At 42.1% G+C, this 17,904-nt stretch overlaps 1 protein-coding gene across 1 annotated transcript in view; it reads left to right on the top strand.

Moving 5' to 3' along the window:
• The window catches only part of LOC115211121 (C-1-tetrahydrofolate synthase, cytoplasmic), a 94,358-nt gene that overhangs the window by 31,677 nt on the left and 44,777 nt on the right, over positions 1–17,904 (top strand). Inside the window, exons 3-9 of the mRNA XM_029780059.2 lie at positions 4,909–5,019; positions 5,516–5,575; positions 11,551–11,627; positions 13,124–13,221; positions 14,590–14,726; positions 15,661–15,772; positions 17,352–17,512. Of these exons, the coding sequence (XP_029635919.1) occupies positions 4,909–5,019; positions 5,516–5,575; positions 11,551–11,627; positions 13,124–13,221; positions 14,590–14,726; positions 15,661–15,772; positions 17,352–17,512 (756 nt within the window). The remainder of the gene's footprint in view (positions 1–4,908; positions 5,020–5,515; positions 5,576–11,550; positions 11,628–13,123; positions 13,222–14,589; positions 14,727–15,660; positions 15,773–17,351; positions 17,513–17,904) is intronic.

Raw genomic sequence — 17,904 nt, 5'->3', positions numbered from 1 at the left:
AAAAAATATGGGAGTTTCTTGTACATGGATGGTGTTATAATCCCTTACAAAATCTTTTTTTCCAAATTTTATGAGGCGCAGGAGTGGCTGTGTGGTAAGTAGCTTGCTTATCGACCACATGGTTCCGGGTTCAGTCCCACTGCATGTCACCTTGAGCAAGTGTCTTCTCCATAGCCTCAAGGGTGCAACACACTACCGGGAATCGAACTCATGAACACCCTAACCACTAAGCCACTCAACAGCAGATAATGCAGTCAGTGTTGTGCCTTCTCTGTAAGGTACCCTGATATAATAGTCAGTATGACTCCAGGATGGGGTACTCCAATGTAATCCAGGTAGCTTTGTGACTCCACTGTGGGGTACCCAGGTATAGTACACAGAATAAAACACAAGAAGATAGAAAAGTGAACATTAAAGGGCCATCATCATCATCATACATCCATTTTTCTATGCTGGCATGGGTTAGATGGCTTGACAGGAGGTGGTGAGCTGCACCTGGCTCTTTTTCGTCTGCTTTGGCATGGATTCTGTGGTTAGATGCCCTTCCTAACACCAACCACCTTACAGAGTGTACTGGGTGCTTTTTATGTGGCACTGCCTTACTGGCACTTGTGCCCGTGCTAGTAGGGTGCCAAGAGCACCATCTGAGTGTGATCGTTGTCAGAGCAGCCAACTGGCTTCTGTGCCGGTGGCACGTAGAAGGGCACCATTCGAGCATGATCGTTACCAACGTCGCCTTACTGGCACCTGTGCTGGTGGCATGTGTAAAAAGATTCGAGCGAGGTCATTGCCAGTACCGCCTGACTGACCCTGTACCAGTGGCACATAAAAGCACCTACTACACTCTCGGAGTGCTTGGCATTAGGAAGGACATCCAGCTGTAAAAACTCTGCCAGATCAAGACTGGAGCCTGGTGCAGCCTTCTGTTTTACCAGCCCTCAGTCAAACCGTCCGACCCATGCTAGCATGGAAAGCGGACGTTAAACGACAACGATGATGATGATGATGATAATGGGCAGTGACATTTTTTTTTTCTTTTTTATATAAGCTTGTCCATGAATGGTAGAGGTATTGAATTCAGCACTGAATGCAGGAAGGTGGTGAAATCTTGTGTCAGTAAGTGCAAGATGTTCTGCAATATCTCCATCAATATTGATTAGTGTTTGAAATGTTGTTAAAGCTGCTTTGAAAAAGAGGATTATCTCTTAAACACTGTTGTTACATTGTCAGCAAGATTGCTTAACCCAGGACAGCCAGGTTTAACCAATTACAATACCCACAATGCATTGTGGTAGAGTAAGGGGTGAACAACATAGATTGGTAGGCTCATGATTGAAGCCATTCCAGCTGAGACCATCCTGCCTTCTGCAGGTTATCTAAGAAGATATTTGCCGATGTGCACTTCTTTTCCAAGATGGTAGATTTAAAGAAGATTTGGTTGCTATTTCTAGCATGTCTTGCAAACCACATAGTCTCTGTTGTTGTCTCAGAGCTCATTGTTGTTAGTAGTAGGAAAGAGGGTAGCTATCGTTTTTTTTGCTGCTGGTGGTGGTGGTAGTGGTGGGGCTCTTGAAGTTGTTAAACTTGAGATAGTTTATGTCACTAGATGTCGCCACTTGAAACAGTTTATGGTGATAGGTGTCGCCACTTGATGCTTTATGATTTAGTAAAGAGTCAGAATGAAGGGTAAGAGTGCATGCCCCTCACCTTCACATACCCCCCTCAGCACCCAATTCTAGGCCAGGGTTAATGTTCTCTTTGAACCATTCATGGGTGGCCGTTTGGAAGGAAGCATGTGGGTGAGAAAGGATGGCAATATTTTGGAGGGAAAGAGTGAAAGGATCTGATAGTTTAGGGGGAGAGGTGGTGAGACATTGTAGGGATGAGCTGAAGTAAAAAGATGGTAGGGGGACATCAAGTGGAGGATAGCATATAGTGGGTGGTGAGCTGGCAGAATCGTTAGCACACCAGGCGAAATGCTTTGCAGTATTTCGTCTGCCGTTACGTTCTGAGTTCAAATTCCACTGAGGTCGACTTTGCCTTTCATCCATTCGGGGTTGATAAATTAAGTACCAGTTATGCACTGGGGTCGATATAATCGACTTAATCCGTTTGTCTGTCCTTGTTTGTCCTCTCTATGTTTAGCCCCTTGTGGGTAGTAAAGAAATAGGTATTTCATCTGTGTTTACGTTCTGAGTTCAAATTCCACCAAGGTCAACTTTGCCTTTCATCTTTTCGGGGTCGATTAAATAAGTACCAGTTACACATTGGAGTCAAAGTAATCGACTTAATCCCTTTGCCTGTCCTTGTTTGTCCCCTCTATGTTTAGTCCCCTGTGGGCAATAAAGAAATAGGCATATAGAGTTCTTTGTTGTAGCAGTGAGGAGACACTTTACTTCGTTTAGAGAGGAGGGAGGAGAGTAGAAAAAAGATATGGAAAGAGTTAACATAAGAGGTGTAGGATGAGTGCACATACAAGGCTTGGTGGCAGGCAATGAGTGAAAGGATATTATACAATCACAGAGTGAAATAGAGAGAATCATGGAGAAGAAGAAAGAGAGGCAAGTATGTCTTTGTGTGAACTTCTATGATATAAAATCAACATGGAGAGTGATTTTGGTTTCATGGTTTTGTATCTGTTGGCTGAAGAATATATCCTGTTTGCGGTATTTTTGTATCATGTCTGATCATTCTATTTCTTTACTACCCACAAGGGGCTAAACACAGAGAGGACAAACAAGGACAGACAAACGGATTAAGTCGATTATATCAACCCCAGTGCGTAACTGGTACTTATTTAATCGACCCCAAAAGGATGAAAGGCAAAGTTGACCTCGGCGGAATTTGAACTCAGAATGTAATGGCAGCCGAAATACTGCTAAGCATTTCGCCTGGCATGCTAACGTTTCTGCCAGCTTGCCGGCTGATCATGTTTGATCATTCGAGGGGTCCCATACACCAGAAAAACCAGAGAAAGGAATTTAGTGAAGCCATTTCTACTTAGAATAGTAGGTAGAAGTGCCTCTTCTACTTACAATAGAGATCTGCACCTCCTCATGGTACCTCTTTACAGCTAGGTGTAGTGAGCAGTTGAGACTTGTCTTCTAGCAACACTCAGCTGTGTTGTTAATCCTTTAATCAACTGTCAATCATTTTAATAACATTACCATCTGTGATCACAATAATTATGCTATTACTTCGTTATCAACATAGGATTAACGAGATACAATTACAATAACCTCCACTACATATCTCCTTTCAGTCTACCCAGGTGGGTGGTCGTTATTTACCTATTACATCCTTGGCAGTCATCATCATCGTCGTTTAACGTCTGCTTTCCATGCTGGCATGGGTTGGACAGTTTGACTGAGGACTGGCAAACCAGAAGGCTGCACCAGGCTCAATCTGATCTGGCAAGGTTTCTACAGCTGGATGTCTTTCCTAATGCCAACCACTCAGAGAGTGTAGTAGGTGCTTTCTATGTGCCACCTGCACAGGAGCCAGTCAGGTGGCCCTGGCATCGACCACATTTGATGTCAGGTGGCACTGGCATCGACGTCCCTGCCTATCATCCAAGAGACCAGGGTTGAATTCCTTGCTAAGAAAGCTCTAAATCAGTGGTTCTTGACCATTTGCTACCAGTGGACCCCTTTCATTCCAATTTTAGCCATTCTATGTTTAAAAAAATCCTGTCATTTTTTTAATAATTAAATATTATTTGAAATTGTAGAGAAAAATTGTTAAAATATTTTGTGCATTTTAGAAGGATAACCAATTTATTCTCTTTTACTCTTTTGCTTTTTCAGTCATTTGACTGTGGCCATGCTGGAGCGCCACCTTTAGTCGAACAAATCGACCCCAGGACTTATTCTTTGTAAGCCCAGTACTTATTCTCTCGGTCAATTTTCTAGATAGTATAGACTTTGATAATTACTTTCTTTTAGTAAAAGTTACTCATTACTAAGTAATAAGCAATTATCTTTATTATAGTTTAGATATATAGGCGCAGGAGTAGCTGTGTGGTATCATGCTTCCCAACCACATGGTTCTGGGTTCAGTCCCACTGTTTGGCATCTTAGGCAAGTGCCTTCTATTATAGCCTCAGGCCGACCAAAGCCTTGTGAATGAATTTGGTAGACGGAACCTGAAAGAAGCCCATTGTGTGTGTGTGTGTGTGTGTGTCTGTCCCCCAACCATTGCTTGACAACCGATGTTGGTGTGCTTATGTACCTGTAATTTAGCAGTTCGGCAAAATATACTGATAGAATGAATAAGTACTAAGCTTACAAAGAATAATACAATTCTATATTTAAGAGATGAGGAATTATGTACATTGTTTACAATTGACGGATATTGTTTTGGCTGATATACCCTCCAGCCTTCATCAGGTGTCCTGGGGAAATTTCGAACCTAGGGTCTCATTCCATATACCAACAGGCATACAGCGTAGTGGTTAAGAGTGTGGGCTACTAACCCCAAGATTCCGAGTTTGATTCCAGGCAGTGACCTGAATAATAATAATAATAACATCGAAAAATACCTGAAGAATGAGAATCCAGATTCAAAATTTCCCTAGGACACCTGATGAAGGCTGGAGGGTATATCAGCCAAAACATTAACAACAAACAAGATGAGGACAAATATCTGTCAAATGTAAATAATGTTACAAAGAATAAGTCCTGGGATCAATTGTTCAACTAAAGGTGGTGCTCCAGCATGGCCGCAGTCAAATGACTGAAACAAATAAAAGAATATTCCTAATGAGTTATATCATCATTAACCTAGGGAACTCCAGAGTCCCCTACCACTGGTCACTGTTAATTCATTGACCTTCCCAAACAGACTTTAGGTGGGCTCGTTATTTACCTCTTATTAATGACCTGTAATGTCACCTTTGAACCTTTCTAGGTCGGAGGTCGAGGAGAAGACTGTCACATCAAGCATAAATTGAAGACAGCAGCTGATGTGGGTATCTCCGCTGCGTTTGTTGAGTTGCCAAAGACATCCACCCAGGAAGACGTAAGTTTAAACCCTTTTAACATTCATTTCTAATTCACTGCCACCACTCGCTCACTCTGGAGGCACATGGCCTAGTGGTTAGAGCAGCGGACTCGCGGTCGAGGGATCACGGGTTCGAATCTCAGACCGGGCGATAAGTGTGTTTATGAGCGAAACACCTAAGATCCACGCGGCTCCGGCAGAAGGTAATGGCGAACTTCTGCTGACTCTTTCGCCACAACTTTCTCTCACTCTTTCCTCCTGCATCTTGCAGCTCACCTGCGACGGACTGGCATCCCATCCAGGTGGGGAACCTATACGCCAAGGAAACCGGGAAACCGGCCCTGATGAGCCAGGTGTGGCTCGAGAAGGAACAAACAACAAGAAACTCACTAACTCTGTCTCTTCTTCCGTCTCTGTCTTCCCTCCTCTCTCTCTCTCTCTCTCTCTCCCCTCCATCTCTTTCTCCTGTCAGTTGTGATGACAGCACTGAATGTTTTATCTTCTTTTCTTCTAGATTCTACAAAAAATTGAACAATTAAATGATGACACAGGTGTTCATGGAATTGTATTACAGGTGAGTCTGCTCAAACACATAGAGGTTAAGCCAGGTGTGTGTGGGTGTGTGTGTTTCCATCACATTCTGCTATGAAGACACATGGGAAACATATACACACATGCATATGCACACACACACACACAGACACACACGTATGTAGTGACTTTGTAGTCACAGCTTTGAAGCCATCATCGAACTCTCTCAGGATGGTTTAGCTGGACAAACCTTCGAAGTCACTATCAATACTTTCTTGTTAAAGAATAATTTGCATTCTATCAAATGCATTGAATAATCCTTCAGTTTAATGTAAAACATAAAAGCAACCATTAATACACACACACAAACATTAATACACACACACACACAAACATTAATACACACACAAACATTAACACACACAAACTTGAAATTGAGTTACCACCCAATTTCCCAGGAATTTGGGAAACCTCCGGAACTTTCCATGGAGTTTTCGATGAAGTTTCCAGGAAGTTGGGAAACCCCGGACCTTTCCAGGAAGTTTGGGGAATCTCCGGAACTTCACATGGAGTTTCCGATCAAAATTCCAGGAAGTTGGGGGTCCCTGAAATTTTCTATGGTGTTGGGAAATCCCTAAAACTTCCCATGAAATCCTCGGAGCTTTCCAGGGTGTTTCCGACCATTTTACCGGGAAGTTGGGTAATCCCCGGGACTTCCCATGGAGTTTCCGACCAATTATTTAGAAAGTTGGGAAACCCCGGACCGTTCCAGGAAGTTTCCGACCAATTTTCCAGGAGGCTTGGGGAATCCCCTGAACTTCAGTTTCCAACCAATTTTCCAGAAAGTTGGGGGAAACCCCGGAACTTTCCATGATGTTTCCGGTGAATTTTTCAGGAAGTTGGGAAATCCCCGGAACTTCCCATGGGACCCTCGGATCTTTCCAGGATTTCCCCGACCAATTTCCCTGGAAGTTGGAGAAACTGGTATTTTGCATGAAATTCTGCAAACTTTCCATGAAGTTGGGGAACCCCGGAACTTCCCATGGAATTACCGCCCAATTTCGCAGGAATTTGGGAAACCCCCGGAACTTTCCATGAAATCCCTAGAACTTTCAATTGAGTTTCCGACCAATTTTCCAGGAAGTTACGAACCCCTGGACCATTCCAGGAAGTTTGGGGGTATCACAGGAACTTCACAAGGAATTTCCGACCAATTTTCCAGGAAGTTTGGAAGTTCCCATGGAATACCCGGATCTTTCCATGATTTTCCCGATCAATTTTCCAGGAAGTTGGGGAAACCCCGGAATTTTGCATGAAATTCTGGGAACTTTCCAGGAAGTTTCCGATTAATTTCCCAGAAATTTGGGTAACCCCCGGAACATTCCATGAAATCATTGGAACTTTCCATGGTGTTTCCGATCAATTTTCCTCGGACGTTTGGAAAACGGACATTTTGGGGGATCCCCGGAACTTCATAAGGAGTTTCCGACCTTTTTTAGAAGTTTTGAAATCCCTGGAACTTCCCATGGAATCTCCGGAACTTTCCATGATGTTTCCGACCAATTTTTTAGGAAGTTGGGAAATCTCCGGAACTTCCCATGGAATCTCCGGAACTGTCCATGATGTTTCCGACCAATTTTTCCAGGAAGTTGTGGAAACCCGTTCCTTTGCATGAAATTCTGGGAACTTTCCAGGAAGTTGGGGAATCTCCGGAACTTCCCATGGAGTTACCGCCCAATTTCCCAGGAATTTGGGAATCCCCGGAACTTTCCATGAAATCCTCGATCAATTTCCAAGGGATTTGGGAAACCTTGGGCTTTTCCAGGAATTTTGGGGTTATCCCCGGATCTTCACAATGAGTTTCCGACCAATTTTCTAGGAAGTTCGGAAACGCCCGGAACTTCCCATGGAATCCTCGGATTTTCCCAGGAAGTTGGGGAAACTCCAGTATTTTGCATGAAATTCTGGGATGTTTCCGACCAATTTCTTAGGAAGTTGGGGAATCCACGGAACTTCCCATGGAGTTACCGCCCAATTTCCCATGAATTTGGGAAATTTCCATGAAATCCTTGGAACTTTCCATTGTGTTTCCGATCAATTTTCCAGGAAGTTAGGAAACCCCGGACCTTTCCATGAAGTTTGGCCGATCCCCGGAACTTCACAAAGAGTTTCCGACCAATTTTCAAAGAAGTTCAGAAATCCCCGGAACTTTCCAGGAAGTTGGGGGGAATCCCCGGAACTTCACATGGAGTTTCCGACCAAATTTCCAGTAATTTGGGGGCATCCCTGGAATTTTCTGTGGTGTTTCCGACCAATTTTCCATGAAGTTGGAAAATCCCTGGAACTTCCCATGAAATCCTCGGAACTTTCTATGAAATCTTCGGGGCTTTCCAGGGTGTTTCCGATCATTTTCCCAGGAAGTTGCGGAATCCCCGGAATTTTCCATGAAAACCTGGGAGTTTTCTGGTATGTTTCCGATCAATTTTCCAGGAAGTTGGAAAATTTCCGGGATTTTCCATGAAATCCTCGGAGCTTTCCAGTGAGTTTCCAATCAATTTTCCAGGAAGTTTGGGGATCCCCGGGACTTTCCGGGAAGTTTCCGATCAATCTTCCAGGAATTTGCATGAAATCCTCGGAATTATCCTGGAAGTTTTCGACCAATTTTTCAGAAAGTTATAAAATCCTTTTAGGAAGTAATAGTAATGCAGCCATTCTAGGGCACTGCCTTAATGTATTTTCAATTAGGTTTTGTCGTTGCTTCTTGACTGGCAGGTGGTCTATGATTGAGTTTTCTAGCTGCTGTTCTCCTCAGAATGCATCATCCTTGAATGGTTGACATCTAAGGTATTGTTAAGAGTTCATCTAATGAGTTTTGGGAGGGTTTTTTTAATGTTTTAGTAGATGTCTCTTATATTTCTTTTAATTTAGATAGGTCGTTGAACAGTTGAGGGAACTCTAAATGTCAGATTGTTACGATAAAGTATTTTAGCCCATGATTTCGAAGGTAGTATATTTGCAAGCTTAGAGTATATAAATGTTCGTGCATTAAAACTCTCTCCAGTGCCGAAGTTTGGAACATGTCCCTCCACAGTTCTATATTTTAGAGATGAGGAATAACATACTTTATTTACATTATTTACATTTGATGGATATTTGTCCTCATCTTGTTTGTTGTTAACACAACGCTTCGGCTGATGTACCCTCCAAGCCTTCTTCAGGTGTCTTGGGGAAATTTCGAATCTGTGTTCTCATTCCTAATATATTTTTCGATGTTATTGTTGTTGTTATTGTTGTTGTTAGTGTTTAGGTCACTGCTTCGAATCGAACTTGGAATCTTGGGGTTAGTAGCCTGTGCTCTTAGCCACTATGCCATATGTCCCCCAATGTCGCCCAGAGCGAGCTCTGGTTGCCATAGCGTCGACTGTGGGCTGGTAGCTGTGTACAGTCACCCCTATGTCGCCCAGCATCTTTGTCTCCACTAAATTTATTCTGTCCAGTTACGCATCTGTATAGTGGTCATTTGCAAACTCCAGAGGTGACACTTTCATTTCTCCTTGTCGACTGTGGACGGTCGACCCAACGTCGCCCAGAGTGGGCTCTGGCTTGTATGATGCTATAGCACAAGACACATGCCAAGTTACCACACAGTGGGACTGAACTACGGACCAAGTGTTTTGGAACCAAGTTTGTTACCACACAGCCACACCTACACCTGTGTGTTTATGTGTGTGGGTGTATCGGTATGTGTGTATGGGTGTATATATGTATGCATGTATATATGTGTATATATATATATATATACGGTTGTGGTTGGCGTTAGGAAGGGCATCCAGCCGTAGAAACACTGCCAGATCTGACTGGGCCTGACGAAGCCTTCCAGCTTCACAGACCCCAGTTGACCCGTCCAACCCATGCTAGCATGGAAAGCGGATGCTAAACGATGATGATGATGATGATGATGATGATATGTGTACATGTTACATATACATCTATAATTACATCTAGACATACATCTATACATATACATCAGTATATATACATCAGTATATATACATGTATATATATATTTTATATATATACATATGTGTATATATATATATATATATGTGGAGGCGCAATGGCCTAGTGGTTAGGGCAGTGGACTTGCGGTTGTAGGATCGCGGTTTCGATTCCCAGACCGGGCGTTGTGAGTGTTTATTGAGCGAAATCACCTAAAGCTCCACGAGGCTCCGGCAGGGGGTAGTGGCGATTCCTGCTGTACCTTTTCGCCACAACTTTCTCTCAATCTTTCTTCTGTTGGCCTGCTCGCTGTGTGTAATGATGACGCATGTGTGTGTGGTTGTAGCTGTAAACATCAGGCTAGTAGTAAGGCTGGCTAGTTTGTAAGAATAAGGAGTGGTGTTTTTGTCCCTGCCACAGGTCAGTACTTTGAAGTATGTGTGTGTGTGCGTGTATGTATATGTATCATGTGTGTGTTTTGTTTGTAGTGTGTGTGTATGTATGTGTGTGTTCGTGTGTGTATGCGTAGAGTTTGGGTGTGTGGCGAATAACTGTGCTTTACTTAGTGTATGTGTGCGTGTGTGCTTGTACGTGCGTGTGTGTATATATGTATGTATAATTGGGTGCGTGTATGTATAATGGTGTGCCGTGTGTATGGGATGTATGTGTGGGTTCATTTGTGTGTGTGTGTGTGTATGTATGTGCATGTCATATGTGCATGTAGTTGTGTGTGCGTGTATGTGTGCATTTGTATGTGTGTGTGTGTAAGCGTATATGGATGTATATGCGTGTATCTGTGGGGTTGTGAGTTTTGGGTGTGTGCATGTTTATGTGTGCGTGTGTGTGTCTGTGCCTATATGTGTATACATATGTGTATGTGTGTGTGCGCGTGTAGGCACATATTGTGTGTATGTATATGTATCGGTGTGCATGTGAATTTGTGTATGTGTGTGTGTGGACGTAATGTGCATGTGTGTGCTTATGTGCATGTGTGCGCTTACGTGCGTGTGTGTGTGGGCATAATGTGCATGCGTGTGCATGTGTGTGTGTCTGTGCCCGTGTGTGTATGAATGTGTGCGTATCTGTATGAGTATTGTTTGTTGGAGGTATATGTGGGCATCTGTGCTGGTGTGTGTGTTTGTACATGTGTATGTGTGTGTGCGTGTATTGTATATCTATATATGTGTGTGTGTGTACGAATCGGTCTGCCAACCGGCGTCCCGTCTGTCCTACATACAGCATTCCGCAGAGGTCAAACAGTAATAATAACAACAAACCTTTTTAATTTATCCCCATTTATGTGAAACCGCTTATTCAAGTTCAAGTCATTGATGCAATTTTATACGAATTGCTAATACAAGCACAGACATAATAAGGGTGAAAAATTGAATATTAATTTGATTAATGTGAATTGAAAACTAGTGGTGTAGCATATAAGACCATAGTGGATCTTCTAGCAAAATGGATGACCACTGTTAATGGTTCATCCCTGTTATATAATAGTTTCAGTATTAAAGTGAATGTCTGCATTACAATAGAGAGATGTTTTTGTTTCACTTTTAACACGTAATACTGAAATAGTGGAGAAGATATGATATTGCTGTGGGGTCGCCCTAGGGAAAAAGTTAAAATTTCTTTTGCCGATGACACTCCCCGGACCTTAAGTAAGGCATGTGTAAAATTTGAATGAAATTGGTTGTGTAGTTCCCAAGTTTTAGGGAAACACACAGACAGCCAGACAGACACACATTCTCAGTTTTATATATATAGAGAGAGAGATACATATGTGTATACAAACATGTGCAAATATTTTTATAATATAACACAATAATGCTTTTATAATTATAACTTCTATGTAAATTAAATTTCTTTAATGAACCACAAACAAGGTTTGTCCAAAGATCCACCGGTTTCAGTCTGCCTATTCATGGCATCAATCATTATTGTGAGAATAAACTATTATGAATGAAGAATGATGGTATGTGTGTTGTTGCTAATAGCAACCATTCTTCTCTGCAGCTTCCCATAGACTCATCAAATGATGTTAACGAGCAAGATATTATCAACTTTATCAACCCAGAGAAAGATGTGGATGGGTGAGTATGGAGACTGTTGCTCTTGCTTTTGTTGGGGTTTAGCTTTGGGTCAGTCTCGGTTAAACAGATCGCTGATCAAAGGGTTCCGACCATGCAGTGCTGTACACGTCTGGACTAACTCAATAGGAGGGCCAGTGTTGTTAGGATGGTCTTGTAGTAGTATGGTGTGGTGTTGTAGAAATGTTGTGGAGTGTTGTAGGTGTTTCTGGACTGAGTATTACACAGGTAATTGTTGTTGTTGTTGTTTAATCAGTCCTGGTGATGGTCATTTTTCTCTCACACACTTGGACATGTCTGTCACATGCCCAGGCAACCTCTCAGTCTTAGGAAATGTGTTTTAGATGCAGGAATGGCCGTTTAGTGAAGAAGTTTGCTTCCCAACCACATGGTTCTGGATTCAGTTCCATTGTGTGGCACCTTGGGTAAGTGTCTCCTACTATAGCCTCCGGCTGCCCAAAGCCTTGTGAATGGGTTTGGCAGATGGAAACTGAAAGAAACCTATTGAGGGTATAGTTGTGTGCATGAGGGTGGGTATACTTGTGTGTGTGTTTTTGTCACCTGGTCTTCCCATCAGACAACAGCTGTAAATGACTGTGCTGTGGTCATATGTCATCAGTCATTATCAATCTTCCACGAAAAGAGATCAAGCTGTGGAGAAATCTCATCTTGCTCCCAAACAAGTGAGGACTGGTGACAAGAAAGGCATCCAACCATAGAAAATTTACCTCAGTAAACTCTGTCAAACCCATGCAAGCATAGAAAAATGGATGTTAAAACATTGATGACAATAATGAAGATGATGACTATGACGAGGATGATGATGATGATGAAAACGAGGATGATGATGATGATGATGTGAAAGTGATCTTTGGCTGTGATTCCAGTGAAACCTCTTTTATGATATGAACTGTTCTGTTAAGTGTTGTTTGGAGTTTGTGGTGATTAATCTTAGAGGGATCAGTGTATTGCTTATGACTGGTATAGTAGATCCATGCCAGATCCAGTCATCATCATCATTTAACGTCCATTGTCCATCCTGACATGGGTTGGGTTTGACTGGGGTTGGCAAGCCGGAAGGTTGCACCAGACCCCAGTCTGGTTTGGCATGGTTTTCTATGGCTGGATGCCCTTCCTAACGCCAACCACTCTGAGAGTGTAACAGGTGCTTTTACGTGCCACTGGCACGAGTGCCATTTGCATGACACCAGTATCTGCCACAACTGCGATTTTGCTCAGCTTGATGGGTCTTCTTCTCAAACATGACATAATGCCAAAGGTTTTGGTCCTTGCCTCCGTGAGGCCCATTCACCATTGTTACCAATGCTTTTTGTTGGCCAAATAATGTCCCCATGATTCATGTGTGTCATTTCATTTATATATGTACGAGGTTGTCTGTTGGGTTTACGGCTAGTGTTTTCACAGATTTAAGAAAGTGGATGATATCGCAGCTCCATGTACAGTTCTTGTTAATATCTACCCTTCATTTTCCCCACCAGAATGACAGTAACCAACATCGGTCACCTGTGCATAGGCAACTTACAGGTAATGATCTCATCAACTGCTGCAGCTATTCTTGAACTGATACAAAGGACAGGTAAGTAGAAGTGATACTGAGCATGAATGCGACAAAGGAAGGGGGTGAGGTGGTGAGATGATGAAATATATGCAGTTCTGCCCCCTTAATAACAGCAGCAGAATGAATAGTGCCATAGTCAGAAGAGTGATGGAGTGTTGGATGTTAGAAAAATTATATGAGAAAGAGAGATTCATCAGGGAAAATTTGGGTACAGGGACATAGATATAAGCAATATACTTTCATGAGTGTGTGTGTGCGTGCGTGTATACATATATATACATACATACATACATACTTAGCTACAATAGTGACAACATGAATTTCTTCCATCTTCTTGCTCTGTTAAAATATTTTTTAAAAATTATATTAATGTGTCCTACTTGTTAAAATTCCATTTATTTATTTGTGCAGCTGAAGATGGCACTGCATTTAAATTGATGTAATGATTGCATTGTTGAATTAAATGGAGCCACTTGAAACAGTCATACTGCATTACTACTTGATATCTTGTTGCTTACTTTGATTTTACACACACACACACACATATATATATATATATACATATATATATACATACACACACATACATGCTTTGAGTAAAAGAAAATACAGGAGGATCAGTTAATTATGATTTTATTCACCATATTCCCCTCTCAAATTCACACACTTATTGCAGCGGTCATTCAGTTTTTCTAAGCCCTGTAAAAGAACGTGGAAGGTTGGGCCTCCCACCAGGCCTTTTGCAATACCCTTAAAGCCAGGAACTTTTCAGCACACCCTCATATATGCATTTGTGACTAAGAAGTTTGCTTCCCAAGCGCATGGTTTTAGGTTCAGTCCCACTGCTCAGTAGATTAAGCAGGTGTCTTCTAATACAGCCCTCGACTGACCGAAGCCTTATGAGGGGATATCTCCCCCAACTTATGACTCATTGGTCATCCCTCACCCCTTAGCCACCCTTCAACCCAACCCAATCTTTACAGCTGTTGCTTACCTCCCTCCCCTCACCCACTCCTCATTTCTCACTTTCCCAGATACTCTTGGAACCCCTCTAGAAGAACCACATTCCTGGTTCTTCTGTCCCCATTTGCTTCTGTTCACCTTTATCCTGATCACTCCCCCCATCCATTATTGTGATTAGTGATTAGTCATGTGGCCCCTTTACAGAAAGACACCTGTTCTACCTTGGCCCCTTCTCTCAGTTTCCATTTACCAAATCGACTCGCATGGCTTTGGTCAGCCCAAGGCTATAGTAGAAGACACTTGTCCTGGGTTCTGTGCAGAGGGACTGAACTAGGGGCCACATGGTCGAGAAACAAGCTCCTCAACCACATCTAATACAAATATTCATCTGGGTTCTAATTTTCAGTTTCACTTTTTCCCCAGGTGTGTCCATCCAGGGTAAAACTGCTGTTGTACTGGGTCATAATAAACTGACCACCACACCAATAGCCAGTATACTTGCCTGTAACAATGCTATGGTCACTGTGTGTCACCCTGACATGCAGAATCTCCAACAACTGGTAAGATATGCTAAATGTGTTTCTTATAGAATGGTGATGAGGGAGATGGATTAGAATAGAGGATGGTATGCAACAGTGGTATGGTTGTGTGTGTGTGTGTGTGTGTATGAGGGGAGCTGCAAGTCAGAGACATATATTGTCAGTGATCATCATCATCATCATCATCATCATTGTTTAATGTCCGTTTTCCATGCTGGCATGGGTTGGATGGTTTGACTGAGGTCTGGAGAGCCAGCAGCTGAACCAGGCTCCGGTCTGATCTGTCAATATTTCTACAGCTGGATGCCCATCCTAATGCCAACCACTCTGAGAGTGTAGTGGGTGCTTTTTATGTGCCACTGGCACAGGGGCCAGTCAGGGGTACTAGAATTGGCCATGTTCAGGTGGTGATTCTATGATGGTGTCACATAAAAAAATATTGGTGCTGGTGCCGCATAAAAAGCACAAGTGACGGTGCCATATAAAAAGCACCCAGAACATTCTCTAAATTGGTTGGGGTTAGGAAGAGCATCCAGCCGTAGAAGCCATACCAAAACAGACAGTTGGAACCTGGTGCAGCTCCCATCCTTGTCAGCACCGGTCAAACCATCCAACCCATGCCAGCTTGGAAAATGGACATTAAACGATGATGATATATATACATACACACATGTATGTAATCTGTGTGTGTATGTATAATAGTGTGTGTGAGAGAGAGAGAATAAAAATTACGAGATTTTAGAAATTTCATGTAACGCCTGCTTCCCTTTAAGACAGTAGGGTGTGATTTGAGAGCTATTTAACTGCTATTTTTAGCAATTCCAAGAATGATGATATCTCATCATATCAACCAAGGGAATAAAATCATTCTATTTGATAAAACTGATAACTGTACCATAACAGAATGTTTTAACATGATCCCATTTCTTAAAAATATCATTTTCTTTCTCTGCAGACAAAAACCGCCGATATTTTTGTGGTTAATGTTGGAAAGTCCCAAATGGTGCCAGGGGATTGGATAAAGCCTGGTGCCATTGTCATAGATTGTGGTACCAATTCTGTTCTCGGTAAGTCCATCTTCTTTCGTTAAAGATATTTACTTTCTTCTGGCATAGCTGTGTGTGTATAAGAACTGTATTTATCAACCATGTGGTTCTGGTCTCAGTCCGACTGCATGGTGCTATGGGTGACGTACAATAGCTTTGAGTTGAATGGTGCCTTTGCCATCTTCATCAGAATGTGTGTGTGTAATGTAAAAGGAATATGAATTTGGAATCCGGACAAGTGCCTTATTAGCACTCTGATATAATCCAGATATGGCTAACCACATCGAATGATAGGGAACCAAAGGAATTGCTTAAGATAAACAATTAAATGGTATTTCCACTTGACAGATAAATCCTGATTTTGTTTCATTGGAGTTCATACAAGATACAGAATATATAACCAAGACATTGTAAAGAAGAATGGAGGAGATATAATACAAATCATGGAAGAATGGATAATAATAAAAATAAGATAATAATGAAATTATTGTATACAGTGCTCAGGTGCACCACAACTTGTCAGAAAGTGCATATAAAGTACATGCAGTAATGTAGAAATGTCTGGAAAGTGAACATGCTTGTGTGCGTATGGAGGGGAGAAAATCAAGTGTAGTGTTGGCGAATCTCAGGAAGCATGGAAGTTTTGAAGGATGCAGTGCTCCGACAACTAACAACCGATGCCGGCAGTTTGTTCCACGCTTCAGCAACTCTCAGCGTGAAAAAATGTTTCCTGAAGTCATGGGAGCTGTGCTGTTTTCTTACTTTGTAAATATATCCACGGGTGTTAGATGGGTGGAGTTTGAAAAGGTGCTCAGAGTTATTGTTTGTAAGATGGTGAATAATTTTATGGGTGTCTGCCAAGTCAGCTGCCAGACGTCGGAGTTTCAATGTGTCCATGCCCAGGGAAGTAAGGCGTTCAGGATATGGCAAATGCCTGATGGAGGGTATTCTTTTGGTTGCACGTCGCTGAACAGCTTCCAGACGATTGATGTCCTGGGCAAGATAGGGGTTCCAGACCGGTGATGCAAAAGGATGATGATGACATACATATGAAATTGAAATCTGCTTTGAACCTACAGACCTGTTAAATCCTGGTTTTTGTGAATCAAAGAAAATCATCATCATCATCATCACTTAACATTTGCTTTCCATGCTGGCATGGGTTGTTCGCTTGGACAGGAGCTTGTAAGGCTAAGAACTGCACCAAACTCCATTGTCTGCTTTAACAAGGTTTCTACAAATGGATGTCTTTCCTAACGCCAACCACTATACAGAGTGTACTGGGTGCTTTATACATAACACCAGCTCAGGTGTGAATTTTTATGTCTTCAGCAAAGGTACTAATTACACGGCATCAGCACAGGTGCTTTTTTACATGGCGGCACACCAGTGGTGTGCAAAAATATAAAAATATCTTTTAGACAAAAGAATTCTTTCACAGAAGGAAACAAGCACCCAATTCCTTGACCATTTTTCTTCTTTGTGAGGCAGTGAAAGCTGTTCCAAAAGTTTGCTTATCAGAGGTTACACTCTTCATGAGACAGGTGAAATGATATTTATCATACCTTTTTTCTTTTTTTCTTTTCAATTTCTATTTCAGATAGTAACAAGAAAGATCATCTTGTTGGCGACGTCTGTTTCGAAGAAGCTCAGACAGTTGCATCATGGATTACACCAGTTCCTGGGGGTGTCGGCCCTACTGCTGTTGCCATGCTTCTTAAGAATACTGTCAATGCTGCTAAGAAGCTGTCTTTATCCCAGGTTAGTGAAGACTCTGAACAATACCATCAACTATGTAGGATTAGTTACATGTTTCAGTAAGGCAGAAAGTTAGTTCAATCTCAGTTTGGTTCTGTTTGAGTTTCGTTCACCTTGGTCTTTTATAAACCACTTGGTACAACAAGGAATTCCTCTTATTTCTGGTCCTTTCTTTTTCCTTTCATTTTTATGTCTGTTTTTCCTATAAACTATTATGTTATTGAGACATTATTTTACGACTGGTGCCTCAGTCAGTTGGCCCAGGGCTATAATAGAAGATACTTGCTCAAGGTGTTGTGCAATAAAACAGAACCCAGAACTGTGTGATTGGAAAGGAAGCTTTTCAACCATGTAGCCATGCCTGCACCTGTTTTGACCATTTGACATTCAAATGT

The sequence above is a fragment of the Octopus sinensis genome, linkage group LG1 (assembly GCF_006345805.1).
Source record: "Octopus sinensis linkage group LG1, ASM634580v1, whole genome shotgun sequence".
In the NCBI taxonomy this organism is placed as follows: Eukaryota; Metazoa; Mollusca; class Cephalopoda; order Octopoda; family Octopodidae; genus Octopus; species Octopus sinensis.
This window is presented reverse-complemented; position numbering and strand designations above follow the sequence as displayed.